The 24,336-nt window shown below is 41.6% G+C and overlaps 1 protein-coding gene across 1 annotated transcript in view; it reads left to right on the top strand.

The window, feature by feature from the left end:
- Positions 1-4,615: 4,615 nt before the first annotated feature.
- Positions 4,616-24,336, top strand: part of LOC140910511 (probable ATP-dependent RNA helicase DDX60) — a 68,998-nt gene continuing 49,277 nt past the window's right edge. The window contains exons 1-9 of the mRNA XM_073341569.1: positions 4,616-4,673; positions 8,128-8,428; positions 10,282-10,351; positions 12,247-12,436; positions 16,817-17,158; positions 18,447-18,563; positions 19,541-19,684; positions 21,700-21,858; positions 23,953-24,094. Coding sequence (XP_073197670.1) covers positions 8,209-8,428; positions 10,282-10,351; positions 12,247-12,436; positions 16,817-17,158; positions 18,447-18,563; positions 19,541-19,684; positions 21,700-21,858; positions 23,953-24,094 — 1,384 coding nt within the window. The 5' untranslated portion in view covers positions 4,616-4,673; positions 8,128-8,208. The remainder of the gene's footprint in view (positions 4,674-8,127; positions 8,429-10,281; positions 10,352-12,246; positions 12,437-16,816; positions 17,159-18,446; positions 18,564-19,540; positions 19,685-21,699; positions 21,859-23,952; positions 24,095-24,336) is intronic.

Below are 24,336 nucleotides of genomic sequence, written 5' to 3'. Positions count from 1 at the left end.
CCGATCTCAGACCCGGCCCCACCCCCGCAGAGGGGACAGTAACTGACAGGGTGGCTAGGAGGTAGGTCAGCTGCGAGGAAGGGCACCAGGGGTGCCCGCCCAGCGCTGAGCTGCCCGGGGCAGCAGGTCCCTTACTGACCGCAGGTCCTGCCCCGATCCTGGGCTCTGCTCTGCTTGGGCTCCTCCGCCGCTTGTGACATGTGTGGCAGGGGCAGGCGGTGGGGGAAGGAGCCACATTGCCCTGCTCCCCTGGCAGCGGTGGGCCAGGGCAGGGACCACCCCCAGGCCGGGACTCCCGAGCTGAGCCCGCCGCCCCACCCCACGCAGGGGCTTATTGGTTGACTGAATGGGGCTGGGAAAAAAAAAAGGGTGGCCGGAATGATGCCACCCCTGGAAATGTGCTGCCCCAAGCACGTGCTTGCTTTGCTGGAGCCTAGAACCGGTCCTGGTTGTAATGCAGGTTTGAGATGATGAGCACTGACTGCAGAACTTTCAGATGTGAAAGGCCATATGCCTGCATATGTATGCCAAGCTTTCCTCAGCCCTCTAGAGCAGGGCACCAGAATAAGAGTTGTACTGACAGTTGAGAAGCAAGTGGCTATCAAACTGCGGAAGTGTGCAATACCAGATTGCTACTGGTCAGTGGGAAATCATTTTGGAGTTGGAAAATCCACAGCCGGGGTTTTTGTCATGCAAGTGTGGAGGGTCATTAAAGGTCTCCTGCTGTGCAGGACTGACTCTTGCTAATGTGAAGAACTTAGTGGATGGATTTGCAGCAATGGGTTCCTGAATGGTGATGGGGCAATAGACAGCATGCACATCCCTATTTTGGCACCAGCCCACCTTACCACAAAGTACATCAACAAGAGGGCTGCTTTTCAATGGTTATGCAAGCATTTGTGGATCAAAACCTGTGGAAAAGTATCTGTGCAATTTAAAAACAAATACAATAAAAACATACGCAAATAAACTAACAGAACAGAGGAAAGAACGTTCATGTCCATTTTGACTACACATATAGCCAGCCATGGCTCTCACTGGTCAGTGTTTGTGAAGCTGTGAGTGATTGTCCTTACTGTGGTAGGGGAAGGATTGCCACAAAGAACAGGGGTGGTGGTGGTGGGGAAATAGGAAGGTACTACTATAAAGATCTCCTCTGACTGCAAAGGGATGCAAGCTCATATTTATTAAACTTGCAGGTCAACAAGAGTCTCCAGCATGTGTGTTTGCAGGCCAGAGAAGCCCTATTATGGCCTGGTGCATCTCCCTCTCCTTTTCCTGCTGGGACTTTTTCCTATCTGCTCTTTGCTTCTCCACACTGTCTGAATTATTCATCTTCTGTGCTCTCTGTTCAAGGTCCAATGTAGCACTGACTTACAGGATCTCTGAGAATATGTACTCCAGAGTCGCCTTCTTTCTCCTCTTTCTCAGGGTCAGGCATTCCACACAATAAAATTTTGGGCCCTATTTCCCAGAGTAATGGCACAAGGCAATGGTGCTGAGTGCTGGCACTATTTTCCAGAGGTGGAGGTGTTTTTAGCTGTTATCTCGCTCCTGAAGGTAATGAAGGCACAGAAAGCACAGCGGCTGTTGATGTCCAAAAGCCACCTGAGCTCATATCCTGCTAGCCAGTTCACACAAATGGTGCTAGACAAACTCATTGTGGAATAGCATGGGAAAATGTCCTACCATGGAGGTTGAAATAAGGCAGCCTTCCCTAGGAACCTTCAGGAGAGGATTGCAAAGTACTGCCATGAAAGTTTCGAGATATCTCAGAAGAATTCAAGGGACTTCCTTATATACATAAACAAACTGCTCCACGTGTATCACCTCCCTGCCTAACCTTACAGGAGAATGAAAAGCAAATGATAACTCTGCTTCTGTTTGTTGTATTGCTACCTCTTCTTGTATGAGGAAATGCATGGGAAGTCCATACCTGAGTCCTGATTAGTTTGGGGTTGGGTGCCATCTGTACATTTAGACATTCCAAAGCAAAAGGCATTCACACGCTTACCTGAGGTTCCTCCCCATTCAACAGACTTGCCTGTGCTCAGCTGACGGGACTGGCTAAACTGCGGTGGAATCTCAAACAGGTCCTGACTCACAGCATAGCTGCATCCCCCAGACACATGTCCACCATCCTCCTCCTCCTCCTGGCTGTTCATGGCAGGGGTCTCTGTCTTGGGCTCCATCGAGGTATCTGCAGTGGTCTATGGACTGCTTGTGGGGTCTCCACCAAGTATGGCATGCAGCTTATTATAAAAGCAGCAGGTCTGCAGCTTGGCACCAGATCAACTGTCAGACTCCCTGCCGGCTGCCACAATTCCTTCACTTTCACATGGCACTGCTGCTGATCCCTGTCATTACCCTTTTCCTGAATCTCCCATGCAATCTGCTCAGAGATGTCCATGTTCCAATACCTTCTGTCTACTCCAGGTCAGAGCATGTAAAGCATGTAAAGCATGTAACTGGCTTAGCTGACTGGGTGGTGGCACACAACAATGGAGAGATGCCAGGGGTACTCACCAAGCTGGTGAATCATGAAAAGGCATTTCAAAATTATGGGGTTTTTAAAGTGGGGCCTGGCTTCTGGTCTCTGTGACCCTGGGCAGTGGAGTTCACAATTGTGACTGGACCTGTCAGTATCAGGCACTGTGGGACAGCTGCTGGAGGACTGTTAGGGCAGACTTAAGTCACACAGTATCCACACAAACACTGTGTCAACCACAGTATGTTGACCATGGCTTCATGCCGTTCGGGGAGGTGATGTTACTGCACTGCCATAATGGACCACTTACATCAGTGAAAGACAATTTCAGTGAAGACATACGCACAATTTGGTTGGTGCAAGGCAACTCACATGAACGTAGCTTTCTAGCATAGACCAGCCCTCAGTTCCTGAACCTGCTTCTCCCTCTGTCAAAGATCCTCATCTTTGATGCAAGGATGTGAGCCATGGAGCTTAGGTTTTGTTCTTTTTTTGGAGAAAAATGGAAATGATAAATCTGAGAATGTTGGTATTTTCCATAGTGCTTTGGGGTTCCTGACCCAGTGCTGGAACCGAGAGGGGAGGCTTTAGCTGTGCTAGATGGATCAGATGCTAGGGGATGGATCAGCTCTGTGTATTAATTTAGATAGAATATAAGGGAAGAGGAAAGGAACACACAAGATGGAGAATGGTGGTGGTAGGGAGGTGAGGGCGACAAAGTTTCACATCCCAGGTGGTATTTGGGATTTAGACTGAGTAGTGGATGTGGCAATGTGATCTCTCTCTTTATCTCTTTCTGGCCAAGTCTGGTAGGGGCCTCTCTCAGGATTAGGATAAAGAATCCAGGGTTCCAGTAGATGATGGGGGGTGAAGCCATGATAGTGAATCTCACTCCTTCCCTTCTCTTGTCTTTCAGTTAGCCAGTGTCCTGGTACCAGCTCCCCCGACCCCCAAATCTTTTTTGAGGACCCCAAAAGGAAATGATGGGCAGAATAGCTCATCCCCTTATTATTTTGCAGGACTGACTTGGCCATCCCTTCTTCTGTCCAGATCACTCCGGTGCCAGGGGATTGTGTGGCAATAGCACCGAGCTGGCTCTGCAAAATGCTGGGAGCCTGCTGTGCCAGGCCCAATTCACCAAGGAGAGACGGGAACCTTGTGGCCAATTTTGCACTAGCACAGCCTTGACACCACTTTGCAAAGCACAGCTGGTGCAAAGGGACCACCAAATGCTAGGGTGAAGTCACCTCTACAAGAAGGAATGTCTCCCAGAGGTAAACCAGGTAGTTTCAGTGTCAGCATCTTCTCTATTAAAAACAGTTTTAAATTCCCGGGACATTCAAAACCATAAAAAAACACCAGAAAAGCAGGATCATTCTAGTGGGCTAGGAGAAATTTGGAGCCATAAATTGGTTGGTTGGAAAAAGATTTGGGTGCCAGATCTGGGGCTTTCCAGCACTGTCATTTTGCGAGATGGTCTGTGTTGGACAGCAGGAGCATTCCACAATAATGGTTTGCTCTGTGTCCCGGAGCAGATCAGCACAGCACACAAGGGCTGCCAGAAATGGTGGTTTGAAAGGGGAAGGGCCAGGGTGAAAGTGTGCCGGTACGGGCTGGTACGGTGAACAGGTAAAACGTGGCCGCGGGTACCAGGCGTATGCAGCCGACGTTAAAGTGCTGCCGCGGCAAAGGACCCTCCTTAAAGCAGCGCTGTAACATCGTTGCCCCTTCCCACCCCCACCTCAGGCCCACTGAGGTGTTTTTTGTGCAGCGCTGCAACTGGCCAGGTCCTGCGCGCAAAGTGGCTTGGCAGCTGACACACGTCTGCACTTTGAGCGCAAAAAGCTGCTTTACTGCACAGAAACGTGCCCGTGTAGACAAGCCCTAAACCAACATCACTCTAGCAATGTAAACCTGTGTGCATTAGCCCTCAGCGGGCGGACTTATCTCCAGTAGCTCAAAGTATCAGCAGTAGAGGGATGCAGTTCTGGTCCAAAGTTTCACACGCCCGCTCCCCTCCTGCAGTGAATCCAAAGAAATTCCTGTTTCGTGTTTTCGGAGAATCGAAACTTACCCATGACAGCGCGGAGGCACCTCCCACTCCGTCCTGTCCGATCATAAACTCAGGAACAGGAGCAGCAGCTGCTCCCAGGTGCCTTCCCCGCTGGTTTCGCCCCCGGCACAGGTACGGTCTGCAGAGCGGAGCATCTTCTGCCTTCTCCGGTGCCGCTGCTGCTCGAGGGGGCGCGGAGCTGGAGGCTTGGACCAGGAAAGCCCCTGGCTGCGGGGGACTGGGACGCTCTTCGCTTCTTTGGGGCGCTAGCCGGGACTGCACACGGCTGGGAGGGGGAGTGAGCTGCTCCGGCAGGGGTCTCCTGAGGGGCGCAGGGCTTACAGGGCTGTCAGTGAGAAAGTCAGGGTGTGGGGAGCAGGGGGTCTGTGGGGAGCAGCGGGGGAGGGGGGTGTTTGCAAGTCCCTCCAAAACCCTTGGATTCTTACTTTCTAAACGCCTCCGCCAATTTCCTACTGAGCAGAACAAGTTATTCTGAGTCCTATCTTTTAATTGTCCCACTCTTAGGTCCCTTAATTCTACCTGGTGCAAGCCCAGTTATGTCAGTACAGAGGAAAGTGAAAGGAGAATTTGATCCGTAGCTTGTACTAGGTTTGGGGAGAGAGAGGGTTATCTGAACAGTGGGATGCACAGTTGTGGCATCAGAAGTGATATATCAGTTATTATTTATATTAATTATTAGAGCCGCTCTCAGAGATATAGTCCATACTGGTTCAGGTTCCGATGCCTCCACAATTCAGCACATTTATAAGAGTGTCATTCTAAATCAGCATCTGATTTTGTTTTGAGCCACCTAGAATATTTCAGATATCTATGATTAATTACTTAAGGGTCTGGTTATGGCATAAATTCTTGTTAGATTCAATGAAATGTAGTAATGTGGTACGTAGTATGTTTGCTTCTAGGTGCCAGGAACTGTTCTTTATGAAGCGGGTGTACCAGGTGTGTACCAGGGTGTACTGATACATTTTAGGTTATATTTAGCAGCTGTTTATAATCCTGTAAAATCAGGATAGTAACAAAAGGGTAACTTTTTCTAGTTTTCATCTGAAGGCTGTAACCAAATGTAGAAAATATGGTCCAAGTGTTAACACCCATCAGGGATAAAAATCATCAGTAACCCAATTTTCTTGCTTTTATCCTGTATTCTGTTCTTGCAGAATGCAAAGAATCCTGACTTTTAGTTTATTGGAAGCAGAAAAAAAGTAAATTCTTCATTTGATATTCTGAGCTGCCTGCACACATGAAACCAATATTATAATCTGGCACTGTAGTTTATTATATTCCGGCCTTAAAAATGGTGGCATTGCTATCTCTCTTGGTTATGGTGGTTCAGGTGAAGTCACAAGCAGGAGAGATTTTGGCAACTATCTTCATAAAAAATACAAAAAACCTGAGGATTTCAGTGACACTGAAAAAAACCTCAAAGTCTAAGGTCCCCAGCGCAAATTAATTTGAATTTCTTCTCTTTGTGATTAGTGGATATCTGAGTCCGCGTCATAAAACTACTGCATAACTGGCAGATGAAGGGAATGAATTTCAGGATTGGAATAACTGGGGTAGAATTATGAAGTAGGATGAGTAAAATGAAAACCAGGGATCCTAGGAGCTCTTGGAATTTGGAGGAATCATGTGAATTAAAAAAAGTAATGTTTCTAAAATCAAAATATCTTTTAAAATCACTTCCAATAAGAGACATTTGGGGCCTCTGTCTTTGAATCTGTTACACAGGAATTTAAAGGATCTTGCAGCATTCTCTGCTGACTAGTTTTCTTTATTTTGAAGTGGTGGCTTGATTAGTTACTCCTGTGCCAAAAAATTAAAAATTCTGCACACAATATTTTAAAATTCTGCAAAATTCTGAAAATTTTCTTTGTCAAATAAATGTGGAGGCTCCAGCATGGCACTGGGGAGCACAGGCCACTGGCTGCACAGAGGTAGGAGATCACTGTGCTGCTCCCAGGGCCGGCTCCAGGCACCAGCTTTCCAAACAGGTGCTTTTCCAGGCATGGCGGCAATTTGGCGGCAGCTCCGCCTCTGTTGTGGCAGCGGCAATTCAGCGGTGACTGCTTGGGGCGGCAAAATTGGTAGAGCAGTCCCTGGCTGCTCCCCCTTGGAACATGGATTCAGCGTTGAGGCTGCACCCAGCCCTGACACAGCGCAGGAACTGGGACTGCCCCAGAAACACCCCAAGGCCCTGCCCCTCCATGCCAGGTGCACCAGGTGTGGGCAGGCAGGCTCAACAAAGCAGGATCCACGTGTGGAGGGGCTTAATGTGGGGGGATCCAGGTGTGGCTTGAGAGGGTTCTCAGTGGGGCAATCTGGGTGCGGGTGGCTCAGTGGGGGGATCCGGGTGCGGGGGAAGATCTGGCTGCATAGAGGCTTTTTGGGGGTTTTGGGGTACAACAGTAATTGGACTCTGCAGGGGGGGTCCTGGTGAAGGTGGTTGGGGCTCAGTGTGGGGGGCTCAGTGGGGGATCCAGATGCTGGAGGAGTGGGGTTCAGTGGGGTGGAGATCCGGATGTGGGTAGCTCGTCGGGGAGGTCCAGGTACAGGGGGAGTGGGGCTTATCGTGGGGAAAGGTTCTGAATGCTGGGGAAGGGGTGAGGCTTGGCAGGAGGGTCTGGGTATGGGGGAATCTGGATGCATGGCGGTTGGGGGAGCAACTCCCTGTACAAGAATCCCTTTCCCTGCAGCTGAGGAGTGATGGGTGCAGGAAGCAGGTGTGTGTGTGTGTGGGGGAGTTTGCAGAGCTTCCTGCAGCTGGGGGAGAAATCTGGGGATGGGTCTGACCTGGCCCTGGAGACCGTGCAGGGGAAGAGGAAGTCCTGTCCTCCCCAGCCCAGCTGGGACTAGCATCTGATCCCAGTGCAAGGGTAGGAGCCACCAGCTGGATCTTCCCCAGTCTCACCCCCTACCCCACAGTGATTTACCTCTCCGCCAGCTGCCCTGGGAACTGCAAACATACTGCTGGGGAGGGTCTCATGACTGCTCTTGTGGCTACCCATTGCTTCCCCATCAGAAAGTCATTTTTCTGTGGGGAAGCAAAGAAATCTGCAGGGGGATATAAATTCTGTGCATGTGCAGTGGCGCAGTTTTCCTGCAGGAGTAATTAGTAAACAAAAAACATAGTAGAGAAGCAGTCATATCTGGCAGACAGTTATCCTGAACACACATGTATTCATGCTAGAGCATAACATGTAGCCAACAGCACTACAAGTAAGTAGTATGAGGATTTGATAGGAATTATATGTTGTCTTTTTTTTTAGTGGATCTGTATAGTTATTGTGCACAAGTGTGCAATAACAGACTCGATATCTATAAACTAATTATTTCTGTTTAATCATCTAGGTTTTTATAATGTATACATTCCTTCCTTTGTCATAAGTCTAATATATTATTTTCTTTTGTTTAATATATGAAGTAAATTAGTAAATATTGTTGGCTTGGGCTCATGGCAATTTACTAGCTGTCTTCTTCCAAAATTTTCAATGATTCTGCGGACATTGATGTAGTTAATAAGGCCCATAATCTTTGCCTTTACAGAAAAATATATGTTTCTTAAAAGGCATTTCGAAGACTAATAGTACATCTAATAAGCATCTGTAAGTTGAAGACTGACAGTGTCAAGAGTCATAATAAAGCCATCATGGCTTCTGGAGGAACTGTTCAAGATGGCAGTGATGATGATGGTGGAGATCTCACAGCCCAAAACCTTGAACAAAAATCTGTGTCTTTTGAAGATCCAGTAGAAAATAAAAGTGGCTGCAGTGACTTTTCAAATGTGTTTTGCTGGGAACAGGAGATACAGCAGGTTTCAAGGGCCAGTGATTATAGCAGACAAGACAAGTACGATTTCAGAAATCCAGGTGAGAAGATACATTCATTTTTGTTCATAATCATATCGCTAGCTTATGTGGTTTTGAAAGGAGGCTTCATTCAAGATTTTATCGTTTTCACAGATTAACACTCATCTTCCAGTTCTGTGGTTATTTCTCAGACTTAGACTAGACTGAATGTCCCTGAGCTGTTGTTTCTCAACATTAGACCAAAATTCAGAAGTATGTTTATTTTACAAACTTCTGTATTTGTTTTTAGTAGAGACAAAAAAGAGAATATTTAAATGTGATGGGATACAGTTTGAAGCAGTGGAGTACTAAATCCTCTTCCATTTCTTTGGAAATTTACCACAAAGTTTTCTTCTAATAATTATGCCATTATTGAAGCAGAATGGAAACCAACTTACGTTCTCTGACACTCAACTCGATGGTATAAATTATGATGGGATAAATAAATTATGTCACTCATCTGGCACTAATATGATGTGTAAAGCACAAAGCTAAGATTCAGTCATGATTATTTTAATCAAACTCTTCAACTTCTGGTTAGGGAGTAATAAAGAGCTTAAGGGATCCTTCAGATGACTGGCGCTAACTGAAATATAAAATCTTTACAAACAGACCATGATTCTTGGGTCTGGCCAACCTGTATGCCACCATTGTACTTCCCCAATCCCTAAATCTGGTTATAATGATGCAAATTAGATTAGCCTCATGTCTGACGAAGGATCATTCATCACAATGCTCTCTGGTCATGCCTGATCTTGCTGTTGGCACACTCCCAACGTGCCCCCTATGTTGGCTTTATGTCATACCACATCCACAATAGGTGTATCTCCAGATGCCATATTAAAACAGCTTTATGGCCCCTTCTTGCCACTGGAGGATCTGGCTTCAACTGTTGAGACTGAAATTTTCTATGCTGGGTGCCTACTTCAAACTGAACTCTTTCTTTGAAAGTTTCACTAAAAACAGTTCAACCGTTCAGAGAATGAAATTAGGAAAAATATGTTGTTTTTTACTAAGTAATTCTTAGAATACCCTGTTTTATAAGCTGGTGTGTGTGTCTATGTGTGTGTGTGTGTGTGTGTGTGTGTGAAGACAAGCTGCAAGGAGAGGGGAAAAGGCAAAAACTAGCTGTGGGGAAATAGGGCAGAGACAGACTGGGGGGGTATATATTAGGGTCATATGTGCAGGGACAGGCAGGACAAATAGGGAAAGCATTAGATGCAATAATGTGCCCATTAGAGCAATCTCCATTCCAGAATCTGTATGGAACCCAAGATTACTGAGTTGCTACATTCCTCTGCTCTCAGCAAATAGCTGTGAAATCCACTAGCAAAGTGTGTGGCCTTTGTGAAATCCACTAGCCTCATTCCCATTTAGTGGCTGGTCTGGTCTACATAGAAGATAATAGCCTAATACTTCTCAGTTACTGGATTAACTCAAGTGGTAGAGGTTTGTGTTGTGTACCTAAAGGTCCCAGCTGGTGACATATGACCCATTAATTTGTTTCCATGTGATGGACTTTCTGGGTTTTTTTAGTTTTTTTTAAACTTAGGAAATTATATTTAAAAAAACATTAAGGTTGCAAAATTGAGCACACAAGACAGGAAATGCCAGAATTAAGGTTGCCTCTCCTGTTGCATATGCATTATGATACAGTCTTTACTTACATGATTACATGCTATTTTTCCCCATGAAAAACCTTAATTTTTGCATTTCCTAACTTCTGAGTGCTTGAGTTGCAATCATAATGCTCTTTTAACAGCTTTTTCACATGTAATACAATAGAATGAGAGAGTGATTAGATATAGGCTGACTCTTTGATCATATAACTCTTGTGACTGATTGCTAAGAAAAATGTTTTATTAATTTTTTAGAACTAGACAAACATATAGGACTTCTGGAGAAAATATCTGACTTAATTTTGAACGACATACCAAAAGCTGAGTAAGTATGGTTGCAATTACTTGAGCTGAAAAAAATGCAAAGAGAAATTGTCAATCAAGAGAAGAATTTCAGTAAAACTCAGAAGATTGCGGTGCTACTGCACACACTATCTACAGTCCACACAGCTACATTTAGACAGTGGCACCCAAAATTTGCATACCTGAGGACCATATTCAAAAGTGTTCAAGGGCTGTGTTCAAGGGTTGCACCTAGCTTTTCCATCTCTGATCTACAAACATCCTAGATACCACTTTCCCTCAGATTATACTAACAAATCACTATACTATGATTCAAAGTAGAGCTGGATGGCAATTTTCAAACTGAATGTTTTTCCATCAGAAAATGTGGAGTCATTGAAATTGAAACATTCTGTGGGAACATGTCAATTTCAACAATATTTTGTTTAGAAAAAATCTTAAATTATATTATAAATTATGAAATACAAATATAATATAATATATTATACAAATAATAAATATTAAATAAAATATACAAATACAAAGTAACAAAAATAAAATTACAAAATACATATAGAAAATTAAAATATATGAAAATAAAATGAAAGTCAAATTCAAAATGAAATGTTTTGATTCACCCAAAATGATTTTTTAAAAATTTGTATTTAAAAGGACATCTGAAAAAAATCATTATGATTTGGAGTGAAAACAAATTTTGAAATCACAGAATTTCACACAAAACAGAACTTCTGGTCCTCAGTCAGCTTTTGTTCCCTGCTTGCTGAGTAAAAAATAGAAAAAAATCAAAATCAGCCAGAGGCAAACCAACCTGGCAAGTTCCTTGAATATGGAATCAGGACAGGACTTTATTAATATACTCCCTTCCCAGCTGACAGCAGTGGCATATGCCTTTTATCCAAGTCTGGCTCAAAGCCTGCAACCATTCTTCTGGTGTAGACTTTGCCAACATTATCCATTCATTTGTAATCTCAAACCTGCTTTTCTGCAATGCATTCTACTAAGGGTAGCGCTTGTAAAGCAACTAGGGATTAGTTCACTGAATGCATCCAATGAAGTGAGCTGTAGCTCACGAAAGCTCATGCTCAAATAAATTGGTTAGTCTCTAAGGTGCCACAAGTACTCCTTTTCTTTTTGCAACTAGGGACTACAGCTCTTGAGTAGAATGGACCGCTGTAAGCAAACAATACCAGTGACCTGTGGTCCCAGAATACAATATGATCCGAATAGCTTGAATAGGTAGATTCATTAGTTAGTAGAGATGAAACCAACTGTTTTGGCATTGTACAAGAAAAGATATCAACTATTTTGTTAGACACTTCAAAAAGGGTCCCTATGAAGATTAAATTTATCTTGTTGACATGGTTTGTAACCATACTTTGGGAGCCTGGTTTTCAGAAGCAGGCATTTAAACTATATTCTGATCCTATATTTGCATATGAAAATAGGCAGTTTTGCTTTCACGTATATGTTTGGAATGGCACAGTACTTTTTTTTTTTAGCAAATATTGGCTATGTGTAAATAGCTCATGTTATTCAGTTTTATAAGTTACACCCTACACTCTTTATCTATTTAGTTTTATGTGAGTCACTCTGCTGATCACTGCCTGGAACATTTCTAGGGCTGACGATGCCCTTGTCTGCTTTTTACAATGGTATAAGGGTGTATAAAATTCATATCATACAAACATTCCTTATAGCAGACGATAGGAATGTTGTAAATATAATCGGAGACAACATGGTGACACTGTTTTTGACTGAGTTACTGATCTTATTTTTCTCATAGAGAACTGGATCATTGTGTTTGTTTAAGATTTTTTTTTTAAACTGCTACTTTTTACATTTCCTCAAGTACAGTGTATTGTTTCCACATTGATGTTAAATTGTACTATTTGTTGCCGTATGCATTCTTTGTTCCAGGTATGTAAGCCTACTCAATGATTACGTTGAATCTGAGTTTTTTCTGATTGATGGAGATTCATTATTCATCACCTGCATAAGTGAACAAACATTACTGCCAGGACAGAACCTGCACTTCTTTTACCTGGTAGAACACTTTCTACTGGATTTAACAAACAAAGGAGCAAAATACGTCATTGTTTTCTTCAAGGTAACAAATACATGATTTTTGCAATGAATGATTGAATTCTTGCACTATATTTCTTCACTAGAGAAAAGTGTTCATTCATAATACATTAGGTAGTCTTTAAGCAATAAAACAATAAAGGTCAAATTCAGACCTTTAGCTAATGTCTCCCCAAAAAGGTTCACAATTAGCCATGCAAAAGTAGTTTTTAGAGTGTGTTGCAAAGTTTTCAGTGAAACAGTTTTTCATCAGAAAATGGCAGTTCATCAAAACTGAAACTTTTTGCCTGAATGTACCAGATTCGATGAAAATTTTGTCAGGCAAGATTTCCCAGGACCAGGATGAAGTGCCTTTGTGTGCTTAGTCCAGAATAGCCAAATGGCTGGGGTACTCACCTAGGATGTGGGAGGCCTAGATTCAACTCCCTGCTCTGCCTGATTTAGATGAGAGACTTGAACCTGGGTCTCCCACATCCAGGCGTGGCATCCTAACCACCAAGGTACTAGCTATTTTGGAAGTTTGGTTTCTCACTTTGATGAAAAGACTTGGTTCCATCCTGATGCAGGATGGTAAAACCATTTCCTGCCCAGCTCTAGTAGTTTTATTGTGAGCCTGAGAGTGTATTCATGCAAATTACTCATAACAAATGCATCTGTATTCCCAGCAGGGAATTCCTAGATGTTCACAGGAGTATGTGATAAAATACATAGACTATTACCCAAAACCTGCTACTAAATGTTCATATTATATATCCAGCCTAGGAGGATCTTTAGTTGCATCTCATGGTCCTCAGTGAGTTGCATCTTTATGGGTAAGCACCTGTGGACAGTTTGAGTTCTGAATTTGGGCCTACAAGTATTCTCTCTGGTGTTTGATTAATCTATGTGGCTGATTTTTTTTTTTTTTTTTTTTTTTGCCACTAGGTAACACAATATTGTTTTTTCTTTCCTACTTCTTTCAGAAGGGAGTTGGTTTTGGTTAATTTTAGTTTTCTGTGTTATCCATGGGTTGAAATGGAACATACCTATGGAATGTAGTACTGAGCAAGGATTACTGTTCATTTCTATTCCTTGTGTTGATTTTGTTTTTACTTCAAGCATTTTCTGAGAGCCACACACTATTTCCAGCCCATGGCAACAAAAAATAACACTGTGAGATTAAGACAAATTGGAAACTAATTGGAAACTTGAAGGAGTCAACAAGCATGTGGACAAGGGGGATCAAGTGGATATAGTGTACTTAGATTTTCAGAAAGCCTTTGACAAGGTCCCTCACCAAAGGCTCTTAAGCAGAGTAAGCTGTCATGGAATAAAAGGGAAGGTCCCCTCATGGACTGGTAACTGCTTAAAAGATAGAAAACACATGGTAGGAATAAATGGTCAGTTTTCACTGTGGAGAGAGGTAAATAGTGATGTCCCCCAGGGGTCTGTACTGGGACCAGTCATATTCAACATATTCATAAATGATCTGGAAAAAGAGGTAAACAAAAGGATCTCACAAAAGTAGGTGACGGGGCAACAAAATGGCAGATGAAAATAAAGTTGATAAATGCAAAGTAAAGGACATTATGTTTTCCAATCTCAATTCTACATATAAAATGATGGGGTCTAAATTAGCTGTTACCACTCAAGAAAGAGATCTTGGAGTCATTGTGGATAGTTCTCTGAAAACTCAATGTGCAGTGGCAGTCAAAAAAGCGAACAGAATGTTGGGAATCCTTAAGAAAGGGATAAATAATAAGACAGAAAATATTATATTGCCTCTATATAAATTCATGGGATGCCCACATCTTGAATACTGTGTGCAGATGTGGTCACCCCATTCAAAAAAGATATATTGGAACTGGAAAAGATACAGAAAAGGGCAACAACAATAATTAGGGGTATGGGGTGGCTTCTGTATGAGAAATTAATAAGACTGGGACTTTTCAGCTTGGAAAAGAGATGACTAATGGGGGATATGATAGAGGTCTATAAAATCATGACTGGTGTAGAGAAAGTTGATAAGGAAGTGTTGTTTACTACTTCTCATAACACAAGAACTAGGGGTCACCAAATGAAATGAAAAGGCAGCAGGTTTAAAACAAACAAAAGGAAGTATTTTTTTCACACAACCCACAGTCAACCTGTGGAACTCCTTGCCAGAAGATGTTGGGAAGGCCAAGAGTATAACAAAAAAGAACTATATAAGTTCATGGAGGATAGGTCCATCAATGGCTGTTAGCCAGGATGGGCAGGGATGGTGTCCCTAGCCTCTGTTTGCCAAAAGTTGGGAACGGGCAACAGGGGATGGATCACTTTATGATTACCTGTTCTGTTCATTCCCTCTGGGGCACCTGGCATTGGCCACTGTCGGAAGACAAGATACTGGGCTAGATGGATCTTTGGTCTGACCCAGTATGGCCGTTCTTATGTTATTTTTGGCGATATTTGGGCATCTCAGTAGTTTGAGGGTGTCAGTAATGCTTTCACTGAATAGATTTGCTAACAAAACATTTTTCTTTCTCTATCAAGACATTTAAGTGGTAAATTAATGACATTTTAAATTCACTTCATTCTTTTACACAGCCTAATATCTTTCAGATTTAATTATGAAGTTAGGAAAAATTACTGTAAAATTAACGCTTATATATATGTTGACTTGTTCACATAGGCCCTAGCAATTCCCCCCACCCCCAACTCTGATAAAATCATGTGTGCATAATAGCATGAAATTAGATTAAGGTAAAAAGAAACTGTAGAGTGTAGCTCGGTTACCCTTCCAACTGTGAATCTGTAATTAATTTCTTTAGTCAATTTATCAATATGGAAATATATAAAAGTTGAAATTCATATCCTCTTTTTCTTGCATCTGTACAGAGAAAGTAAAAGCTTTGAATATTCTAATTTTACTTAAATATTTTAAGTCAGGTTATATTATAGAGCAAGCACAATTTTAAAGTAAATTAAAAAGGGGATAAGGACCATGGTAAGAGACCCATCAAGTGAGGAATAAAGTAGTGAAGCATCTACCACTGGACATCATCCAAGATAAGATACTGAACTAGAATGGCCATTGGTCTGATCCAGCTTGGCAATTTCTAGGTTTTTAACTACAGTGTGTCTAACTCTAATTTATGTACATTTTGGGGATACTTTGAGTATCTACCTATATATTGGTATTCTGGCAATGTGAATAAGACATAGAGGATCCAAATCTTGAATCTGAGAAGTCTGGTTTCCACCACTTTCCCTGGAGCAAAGCAGATTTAAGCTCTATAATTCAGGTTAGTGGAGGATCTCCTAGGCATGGGGTTGCTCTACTGCAGAGGCTCTCAACCTTTCAAGACTACTGTACCCCTTTCAGGAGTCTGATTTGTCTTGTGTACCCCCAAGTTTCACCTCACTTAAAAACTACTTGCTTGCAAAATCAGTCAAAAATACAAAAGTGTCACAGCACACGAGTACTGAAAAATTGCTTACTTTCTCTTTTCTACCATATAATTATGAAATAAATTAATTGGAATATAAATATTGTACTTACATTTCAGTGTATAGTATAGAGAGCAGTATAAACTAGTCACTGTCTGTATGAAATTTTAGTTTGTACTGACTTTGTTAGTTCTTTTTATGTAGCCTGTTGTAAAACTAGGCAGATATCTAGGTGAGTTGATGTACCCCCTGGAAGACCTCTGCATGCCCCTGGTAGAAGACTACTGTTCTAGTGGCTCCTGTTTTGGCATCTACACCTGATCCAGGGTGCAGGGCATGTTCCTAGTGGAAAGGGTGTGTGACCAAGCAGTCCTTGCACTTTGGTGATCCTCAGAACAACCTTGGCATGTGTAGTCCCAGCCTGAGGAACTGGCCCAAACCACTCACACATAAATCCCCAGCTGTACCAGTTGCTCACTAGGCACAGCCAAGAATCTGGCCCACAAGCTTTTGCTTCCACTCTTTATGTCAGCAGTATTGTTTAATGTCTCCTTATGTTTTCGGTCTAGAAACTGATCCTGCCAATGCTTCTGCACACAAGTAACCTTGAACATATACAGCTCTCAATGGCACTGGTATAAATCCACAGTAACTCCATAGCTGTGCTGAAGTCAATAGAGATTCTATGGATTTACACCAATGTAAGTGAGAGCATGATCGATCCAATAAGACTATTCGTGTGGCTAAAGGTTAGCAGGACTGGGCCCCCAATTTAAATTATTGTCTTATTTGGAAGTTATTAAAATTACATAACGTAAAGTGTTATTTTCATGTCCTGTTAATTCAAAGTAATAGCTCCAAAGCAGATAATATGAAGATGTACATACAAAATATGTCATTACTAAGAATTAACACGTTTATACTCTAGTTGCAGCTAATTGAAATTGTTAATCTGTATAAAAATATGATATAATTTTACTTAATTTTTTCACAGGATGCAGAGCATGCATATTACAGGCATCCGACTCTCCTGTCCTTACGTACTACACTGATTCTCCATCTTCAGCACAATACTGATGCTGTCATTCACACTGAATTTTCCAACTTTTTAGAAGGGAAGTGGCAATCTTTCCTGCAAGAAAGCTACCCATATTTTATAATAATCTCTGATGATGGACTGACTAAACTACAGACAAGCTTTCTCAATTTATTTATCATTCATGCCTTGTCAAAAAGAATCAATGTTGTCCTTACTTCTGGACAGGAATCAGATTTTATCAGAGTTTATGGATATCACATCCATGGCATGTATAGGCACAAGGAATTTTTCTCTCAGGTAAACAATATATGAAATCTTTACAGATATTTAATAGAGAAATTTAATATTTAAGCAGTGTAGTAGATCTTGCCTGAAAATGACTTTGAGAGCTAAGGCCTTGTCTATATTTGAAAACTTACAGTAGTGTAATGAAAAATTGACTTAGAGATAGGCTGTAAACTCTCTGGGACAGGGACTAAGTTGAGTATTCACACAGAATGTGGTGTTAAATAAATATCAGACAAGGAGAAATGAGTGCATGAGTAGATTATGGCATAGCTAAAATGGTATGGGGTGTGTCATGTGACTTCCAAGTTATTCTTTTTTTCTGTTTTTGCATTAATATTTATTATTTATTATTATTACTATTATTTTATTATTTATTTTATACTTTGTAGTTTGTGGGATTGTGTGGGAAGGCAAGGTTTGAGGAGGTACTGAAGGTTTATTGCATATAGGTTCAATGAGGATTTTCTTGGAGTAGGGGGCACTGTAGGGGTAGGCATGGAAAAGGAGACAAAGTGTGTGAGTGGAAAGTGGTAGACAGTAGAAAGAATCTAGAGAAATGGAAAAGGCAAAGCACAGAAGCTGACTAGTAGAGTGGCAGTTGGCAAGTGAGGAGCTGTAGGCTGGGGCAGAGCCTCTACATTCAGTACAGAAAGTGACCTTTATTTAGTTTAATGCCCCATATGTATGCAAAGCCCTTTTTGAGCTCATCCACAAGGCCTCTACCCTCTCCACATTTAAGCCCCTCTGAGAGACCAATTTGTTGTAATGCCTGTACAAAACTTGCTGATAGACAATACCATACTTGAGGAGTAGATTGGGAATTTGTGTATATTTGTTAGCTAAATTTGTGGTGCCTTTTCCCCCTGCCTGCTCTTTGTGTTTAGATTGTGAGCCAGTTGGGGCAAGGATTGTGCTTTCTTCACAATAAGCTGCTCACTCATGAGCTACAGGCCAAAAAATATTAGCATAAATTAATCCTCACACAATTTTGAACAGATATATTCAAAAAAATCACAATCTCTTCACAGAAAATACATGAACAGAAAAGAGTGAAATTCATCACCACCTTCTCTACTCTGAATATTGAGTTCTACAATATGTACCCATTATAACATTTTTTTGGGAGGAACTGTATCAGTACTCCAAATTGGTATTAACATGTGTATTTTCCAGTTCAGCCTTTTTGAATGACCTAAAAAAGTCATAATATTCTAATAGCATGTACATTTAAAAATAAAATGGTTGAATTTAGAAGATAAAAAGCTTGATTTAAAAAATAAACTATATATTTTTTAAGCACCGAGAAGAGATTCCGTTTGTTTTCCAAACGCTGGTTAAAGACTTGCAGGAATCCAGTACAGCAGCGTTACTTTCTCTCTCTGGACATTCAAGTGTGAAGGACATGGAAAAAGAGGTACTTCATTTTGTTACTTCAGTCAAAAACTCAAAAGGGTTTCTACCCAAATCCTCCATATATACTTTTGGAAAATGTCTTAGGAATGTTGTAATATGAAAAAAAAAGTGAAAAATGGAAAGCTGAAAATCCATTGTGAGGGTTCCACTTTAAAAATGTAAACTGGAAAGTATAAAAATGCACACAGTTATGTTCAGCAAAAGATCTAAGTAGCTCCTCTTATCAGCTTCAAAATTAAATGTATTTTATACCTTCAAATCTGCCCTACTCTAAAACTGTAATATGTAGTATTGTTGTATTACTTTTTTACTAAAAATTCCTTTTTTATGGTGATTGGCATATCATTTATTTATTCTTAAATACTACATGTATCTTATTTAGCATATGTGTACACTTTGTGAGTGATATATTATTGCTAATGAGTATGTTTGATTCTCTTTTTATCTGGAGGATAGACTACAAATATAGGTCCCCAGGGCTGGCTCTAGTGTTTTTGCTGCCCCAAGCGGCCAAACTTGCCGCCAAACACAGTGGCGGAGTGATGGTGCGGCCGCTGAATTGCCACCGAGCGTGAAATGCACTGTGACAGAGTGGCCTCCGAGGGCGGATTGCCGCCCTAGAGCGACGTCCTGCCGCTCCTTTACATTTGCTGCCCCATAACTTAAGTATGTTAATAACTTTGCTCAAGATTAAGCACATGGATAAAGGTCTGCAGGATTAGTGCCTGATCCAAAGACTATTTAAATCAGTGGAATGACTGCCATTGACTTCAATACTTCAATACTGCAAGGCATTGGCAAATCATCCTTCACCTCTATAGGGAGGCATCATTCTTATTTCTCTAGGCCTGTGACTAAATATTTCACTCATGTGATTTTGGTCCCTGTTGGCTTCTTTGCCTATCATGTTTTTAAAAAGAGAAAACTCTTCCTTTAAAATTCTCCTCATATATTTAATTATATATTTCATGATACCAGGTTTGTGAGACATTATCCCAGCTCAAGCATGTTTGGCCAGAAATATCTGATATTCGACACATTGTCTGCATAGTCACATGTGCACTGGGGCTGAGAACGTACAGTAGGTTACAAAAGAAACACCAGGCTACCATTCAAAAACAGGTAGGATTTTCAGTTAGCACAAACTCTTGCTTTTTTCTTTTCCTTCCCTCACCTTGATAGGTGTGATATTTTAGAGGTATGCATTTTCCCTATGGCATATGTTCAGTGTGTTATCCATCTACTCCTATAAACTATTATTACAAAATATTTCTACATAAAAGCCTGTTAGTGGAACACAAATCATTTGCAGAAAAGCAGCAATTAATATACATAGAAATAAATATCTCTGGAGCTATTTCAAATACAGACTAGAATGCTTTGTTCCATACAGGATGTGGAGCTCTATGCTATCATATATGCCTTTTAAAAGATTAAATGGAATGAGTCAGGGCATTTAATAACCCCAGTGTTGCTAAATCTCACAATTTTATCATGACTCTTCCTATATCTAATGTTTCACTTAAAGTCCCAGCTTTTTAAAGACAAGTGCTTACGAGACTCAGCTTTCTTTCAATGCAAAGTGAGTTTCTAGCTCTCATGGTTGCATAGGAAGATTTAAAAATGAGACCAAAGTGCAGCCTGAAGGCTCCAAAACTAGAAAGCAAATTAGAAGAACCTAATATTTACTTGTATCAAAAATTTTGAAGATTTTTCTGCCAATCTCATGATTTTTGAGGGTCTTGATTTTTGAACATTTGGGGTTAGTAGTACTGTTACCCTGAGCACTATACATCACAGACCAGTCATGGTAACCTTAACTGCTCCCCGATGTATACATCTGGGGTAAGAGGTGCTTGAAGTCTGGCATCCTCATAGGAGCAGACTTAAGGTAGCAATGTGTGATTTATGGTGTATGCTGGTGAAGTCAGTATCTCCTGGTAGAGGAGTAGAGAGTTAGATTTCTTAATTTTTCATGTCCTTGCTTGTGTTGGGTATGTTACGTGTAGACAAACTTTTACTTACATATAATATGGTCTTTTATACCTCCGGGTTTAACAAGTATTGACCAGAGCTACAGAGTTGGCCTTGCATTTTGCACTCAGTTTTTGAGGCACAAATAATTTGAGACAATGTTGTAGATGCAAAATAATTGTGGATGGAACTGATCTCATTAATAAGTGTAGCTACTTGATCAGGCCAATAGATGAAGTCAGATTGAGTGGGGTGGGGAACCTACCGCCCATGGGCCAGATCCATCCCATTGCTTCATTTCATCTGGCCAGTAGCAAGTCTCTGCACCATGAGCCAGAAGTCCTGAGCCTCAGCACCCCTACCTTCCCACCCCCACACAGGGCTGGAGCTGCGACTGCTGGCTTGCTGGGTTGCCAGAAGTCTGGCTGGCTGCGCTCAGCTCCCGGTAGCGACGAGTATGTGCCTGCGGCCCCTAGTAGCAGGGGAGATCAGGGAAGCTCCGCCCACCCCCAGTGCTGGCTCCACAGTTCCCATTGGCCAGGAATTGTGGTAAATGGGCATGACGCATAGCCTCCTGGCCCCTCCACATAGGGGCTGGACATGGCAGACACTTCTGGGAGCAGTGCAGAGCCCTGGCAGGCAGGGACCCTGCCTTAGCCCCACTGCACCATCAACCAGGAGCCACCTGAGCTAAGTGCCACCCGGCCAGAGTTCACACCCCAAACCCCCTGCCCCATGTTGGAACCCCCTCCCACACTCTAACTCCCTCCCAGACCCAACATCCCCACCCACACCACAACCCCCTGCCCCAGCCTGGAGCCCCCTCCCACACCCTTAACCCCTCATTTCTGGCCCCACCCAAGCCTCTGCGCTCCCCGAACCCCATGGGGCTGGAGCCACGCTGCTGTGGGGAGAAGCGCCAAGCCTCCACACCCCCCTGTGGGGCTGTATGTGGCCCGTGACTGATTTTTTCTGTGTGTCAGTGGCCCCTGATAGAAAAATGGTTCCCCACCTCTGGTCTAAAAGAACAATTCTATATGTCTGTAGTTATGTCTGCAAAATAGCAGGTGCAAAATGGAAGGTCAGATTGAAGCTCCTTTCAAAATATGAATTGCAAAATAGGTTGCATGTAGGTATGATACTTTTTGTTTGTGTTTATACAGGAGAAGAGTAGGGAAATAACACCAGAAGAAGCTGAAGACCTAATCAGGATGTATTGCCTGAGTGTGGTTTTTCTTTTCCATTTACCTCTTTCACAACGAGCTCGGGTTAGATTAATCAGTTACCATTGGCGTAAACAAGCTTTCACATTTATACAAATGGTAGGCATTGCATTTTCATTGTTTGTACTTTTAGTTCTTATTTATTAACAATAGACACAACGGATGGGATCCACAAAGGGACTTAGGAGTTGTAACACTTGAGGACAAGTCTACAGTACAGAGCTAAGTCGACCTAAGTTACGCAACTCCAGCTATGTGAATAATGTAGCTTGAGTCGATGTACCTTAGATCGACTTATTGCAGTGTCTACACTGTGCTGGATCAATGGGAGGAACGCTCCCGTTGACTTACCTTATGCTTCTCATTCTGGTGAAGTACCGGAGTCGATGAGAGAGCGATCAGCGGTTGACAAGACCCACTACATCAACCCTCAGTGGATCTATTGCCGCGCGTCAATTCCCCAGTAAGTGGAGACAAGCCCTTAGTGTCATAGAGTCTCCCACCTCCCAAGTGAATGCCTAAGCCCCTGGACTACAAGTCATTCTTTTGTTCTCTGGCCCAAGGACTGTTGAAATATTTATCCACAGTGCACATGCCCAGAGGCAGGAACATAGGCACCTAGGGATCTTGTACTCTGAAAGCTTAGACACCAAGAGAGTTTAGGCACCTACAGGGTTCGGTGGGAGTTCTGTGGATCACACTGGAGGCAAAACTGGGATTTAGGCATTTAAACCTGAGATTTAGACACTAAATGTGGGATTCAAGTTCTTAAATACCTTCAGTGATCCTGCCCAAATATGGCTTTTAAAATGAAGGATTGGCTACCTTTTAAAGTGGTTTTATCATGCTATCCATTACAGTAATCACTATCATGAGTGCAAACTTGTGTGTCCTAAGACATAGGATGAGCATATTTAATTTTTAAATCACTCCCTTTGCAAGCCTACATTTTCTAATAGAAGATGTGGTCAGATCATTTAACTGTTTGTAGTTTTTAAAAATTATTATTACCAAAATTTTCCAAGTAAGTATTTTTAAAATGTCTAATATTTCAAATAAAAAACCTAGGGGAAAATAATAAAATGAATGATACATCTTAACTGTCTTGTGTGTTTAGTTCTTTGTGAAGCTGCATGGCTCTTTGTAGCAAAAATAAATTATAATATTTTGCGCACTGATAGCACCTTTCAGCCAAATATCTCAAAGTGCTTTACAAGTACCAATAACTAAATCCTGCAAACACCAAAACATGTGTATAATTTTAATCTTGTGAGTAATCCCATTGATTGTAATGGAACCACTTACCTGAGTAAATTACACACAAGTTTAAGCATATGCATGATCAGGCAATGGACTCACAAGTCCCTTGAGAGTCAGACATGCACTTAAGAGTCCCTCATTTACTGCCAAAATACAGACACCTCTTGAGTGGAGCCCAGCAATTACTTAATAACACAGTGAAACTATGCAAAAGTTCAGGAACAAATGAAAAAGAATGCTGTAGCAAGTGAAGATATGAACACTGTCCTCACTGACCTAAAAAGTTCCTTATTCAATCAAAGTTGTTTACTTCTGCATTATATTTCTTAAATTTCAGTCTATTGTGTTTTTACTGTACAAGCACCTTTTGCAAATTTAAGGCCCAACTTCACCACCTTTAGCTATGTTGAGTAATGCAATTACTACCTGAATAGTTCCATTGAAACCAATGAGACTCTTTGTGAGTAAAGTGCTACTCAACATGAATAAAGGGACACAATCATGCCCTTAAATATGTTATGGCCAGTGTTTCACTACTGTCTTATCAATGCCTTATCTTCTCAAAATGGCACTGGAGTTTTCGTAATAATATTACCATTTAGAGCTTACAATGCACTCTCCTGTCAGGTGTAATGTGACCTATCACTATTCCCTTTAACTTTTCTAAATCTGTGCTTCTTTCCTACTACTCTGCTTTACACTTTTTCTCCAAATGGTCTAAGTGCATGGATTAGTTTAGCAGACATTCAGACCTTTATGGTCACCAAAAAATCAAGTTGGGTAATTAAAAAAAAACCTTCAAGGTGCATTCAGTATCTGATACTGGAGCCAAAATCTTAAGGGGAAAAAAAAGGTTTTCTTTGCATTGAGTATTGATACCTTGAGCAGAAGTTAATCTAGTGTATTCATCCTATTTACTTTTTTTCCTTTTAGCATAAAGGTTGTGAATTTTTTCTTCTGAAACACCTGACAACTGAAAAGCTGTGGAAAGTGGATTTCACTCACTTGCCTGATTTAAGTGATGATCTTTTGTGGAAGAATGTTGCATATTACTATGAAGTAGAAAATGAGCAAGGTACTACATTCATATTTGTTTCTTTACTTATTAGTTTTTAAACCTAATCTAGATTTTAATCTAACAATAAAACACTCAGGAGTTCATGTCAAATTAATTAATATTAGATTATGACATTGGGCATATACCTGAGCAAGTTGGACCTATGTAGGAGCATCTCTGGGATGCACTTTGACATACAGAGACACCATTGTCACAATTCCTCCCCTGCTTCTTCCTCATTCCTCAGGTAGATTAGTGGG

This window comes from Lepidochelys kempii, chromosome 4 (genome assembly GCF_965140265.1).
Source record: "Lepidochelys kempii isolate rLepKem1 chromosome 4, rLepKem1.hap2, whole genome shotgun sequence".
Taxonomy (NCBI): Eukaryota; Metazoa; Chordata; order Testudines; family Cheloniidae; genus Lepidochelys; species Lepidochelys kempii.
This window is presented reverse-complemented; position numbering and strand designations above follow the sequence as displayed.